The sequence below is a fragment of the Corticium candelabrum genome, chromosome 12 (assembly GCF_963422355.1).
Source record: "Corticium candelabrum chromosome 12, ooCorCand1.1, whole genome shotgun sequence".
NCBI lineage: Eukaryota > Metazoa > Porifera > Homoscleromorpha > Homosclerophorida > Plakinidae > Corticium > Corticium candelabrum.
In genome coordinates, this window is record NC_085096.1 from 1770001 (window position 1) to 1772500 (window position 2500).

At 44.6% G+C, this 2500-nt stretch overlaps 2 protein-coding genes across 2 annotated transcripts in view; one reads left to right on the forward strand and one right to left on the reverse strand.

The window, feature by feature from the left end:
• LOC134188075 (uncharacterized) overlaps nucleotides 1-495 on the forward strand; it is a 961-nt gene extending 466 nt beyond the window's left edge. The window contains exon 1 of the mRNA XM_062656258.1: nucleotides 1-495. This exon is cut by the window's left edge and continues 466 nt beyond it. Within this exon, the coding sequence (XP_062512242.1) occupies nucleotides 1-365 (365 nt within the window). The 3' untranslated portion in view covers nucleotides 366-495.
• Nucleotides 1-2500, reverse strand: part of LOC134188311 (talin-like) — a 25856-nt gene that overhangs the window by 5001 nt on the left and 18355 nt on the right. The window contains exons 13-14 of the mRNA XM_062656507.1: nucleotides 1314-1376; nucleotides 1173-1249 (exon numbers count right to left, since the gene is read on the reverse strand). Coding sequence (XP_062512491.1) covers nucleotides 1173-1249; nucleotides 1314-1376 — 140 coding nt within the window. The remainder of the gene's footprint in view (nucleotides 1-1172; nucleotides 1250-1313; nucleotides 1377-2500) is intronic.

Below are 2500 nucleotides of genomic sequence, written 5' to 3' on the forward strand. Positions count from 1 at the left end.
ACATTCTGCGAAGTGCAGCAACTACGGATGGAGCTGCAGCAAGAAGAAGAGAAGACATCAAACATAGCAAATATTCTCAAGAGCAGTTGCCTGGAGGGTACACTCCTACCCTTATTCCACTAGTTTTCGAGCACTTTGGTGGGTGGGGAGAAGAAGCATCAACGTTCCTCAATAAACTTTCCAAACTATATAGAGATGAAGAAGGAAGAAACAATCCCTCAGATTTTAAAACACATTGGAGAAGACGCTTGTCAGTACAACTTCAGCGTTGCAATGCCTCGGTGTTGGCTAGAAAGATGATCAGAGTAACATATGGACAGAATACTGACCAGAGTTTAGATGTTGTTCAACTTTCAATTCAGTAAACTAAATTTCGGTTTGTAGGCTCCGTAGGGGAGTTTTTAATGCTACTTGTTATTTGTGTAATTGTAATTGTAGTTGTGACACTTGTTGTTCATTAGCTGTTACTTTAGTTTCACCTGTATTAGCTTTGATGTATAAAAATATATGAAACTTTGACAGACAGACAGACAGACAGACAGACAAACAAACAGACAGACAGACAAACAATAGACAGACAAACATACATACAAACAAAGAGACAGACAGACAAAGCGATAGACAGAGAGACATACAGACAAACAGACAAACACACAGACACACAAACATACATACAGACAAAGAGACAGACAGAGAGACAGACAGACAAAGCGACAGACAGACAAAGCGACAGACAGACATACATACCGACAGAAAAACAGACAGAGAGACGGACACACAGACAGAGAGGCAGACAGACAGACCGAGAAACAGAAAGAGAGACAGACACACAGACAGAGAGACAAACAGACAACCAGACAGACAGACAGACAGACAGAGACAGACACACAGACAGACAAAGAGACAGACAGAAAGACAGACACACACAGAGACAGAGACAGACACACAGACAAAGAGACAGACACACAAAGACAGACACACAGACAGACAGACACACAGACAGACAAACAGACAGACAGACAGACAGAATGACAAACAGACAAACGTCCGTGTGTGCCCGTGCGTGCGCACGCGCACACACACACACACACACACACACACACACACACACACACACACACACACACACACACACACACACACACACACACACACACACACCAACCACCTACTTTGCTGGCATAACCGTGTCTTCCATCAGTGCAGACTCGTCTTCAACTTCGGGTACCCTCCTGTCTGATGCTCGTTTCTAGACGTAACAAGTAACACATCAGACATACAATGTATCCCACTGCTTGACACCTCAATTCAACCTTCTTCAGAATGATGTCGATGTAGCCGGCAATCAGTTGTGAGATCTGCTCGCCTTCTGCTGTCTGTAATGAGAAAGCTGAGTGAGAAATATGACAAACGGCTCGTGTAAGCATCAATGATGCAGGAAGACTGTCCGTCTATCCATCTAGCTGTGTGTGTGTGTGTGTGTGTGTGTGTGTGTGTGTGTGTGTGTGTGTGTGTGTGTGTGTGTGTGTGTGTTGAGTGAGTTTGTGTGCGTGTGTGTGTGTATGTGCATGTGCGTGTGTGTGTGTGTGTGTGTGTGTGTGTGTGTGTGCGCGCGCGTGCGCACGTTTGTCCGTCTTTGTCTTCAGTATGTCTATCTCTTTGTCTATCTGTCTACTTGTTCTTTCAGTGTCTGTCAGTCTGTCTGTCTGTCTGTGTGTGTGTCTTTCAGTATGTCTGTCTGTCTGTCAGCCTGTCTGTCTGTCTATCAGCATGTCTGTCTGTCTGTCTGTCCATCTGTCCATCTGTCTATCCATCTGCCTGTCCGTCTGTCCATCTGTCAGAGCATGAAATGGCTGACCAAACAACGCCTTTGACTGACCAATGAGACGATTGCATGACAATTAATGATAGTTACCCAAAGCCAAACCCATCACAGTGAGGGTGCTCTTTCGCAACACTAACACTCTCTACATGCACATTCTACTCTCTAATTCAGTCACTCCTAACAGTAAAACAAACCAATCAACACACTTTTCACCATGTAGCGTCCTAAAGCACATTAAGTACTGTCTGCAAGCGTTAACCAGGACCTGCTAATAAAGCTGTGGTTGCAGCAGGTGTGCTACTTACCCTGCTGGTGGCCTGGGTCCTTATCATTCTTGTGTCGTGTACTTAGCAGCTGGCAGATCCGTTTACAGGCTGAGTGGAAAATGCGGATCCACGGATTCACACGATTCCACATCCAATATTATTACACGTATCATATGGTAGTTGGCTTAGCAAGTCTATCTACACACCACGTTTCCTTCCACGGCTTTCTCTGTTTGCCGCTGCGACAGAGTGAGGGCGCAGTACAGGCGCTAGATGGCTATAGAACATTAGAAACTCGATCTGCAAGTAGAAACGTCTTCAGAAGCTCTGTAGACGCATGCACAGTTACTTGTACTACGTGTACTCACTGTATATATATATATATATATATATATACAAAAAATATTGA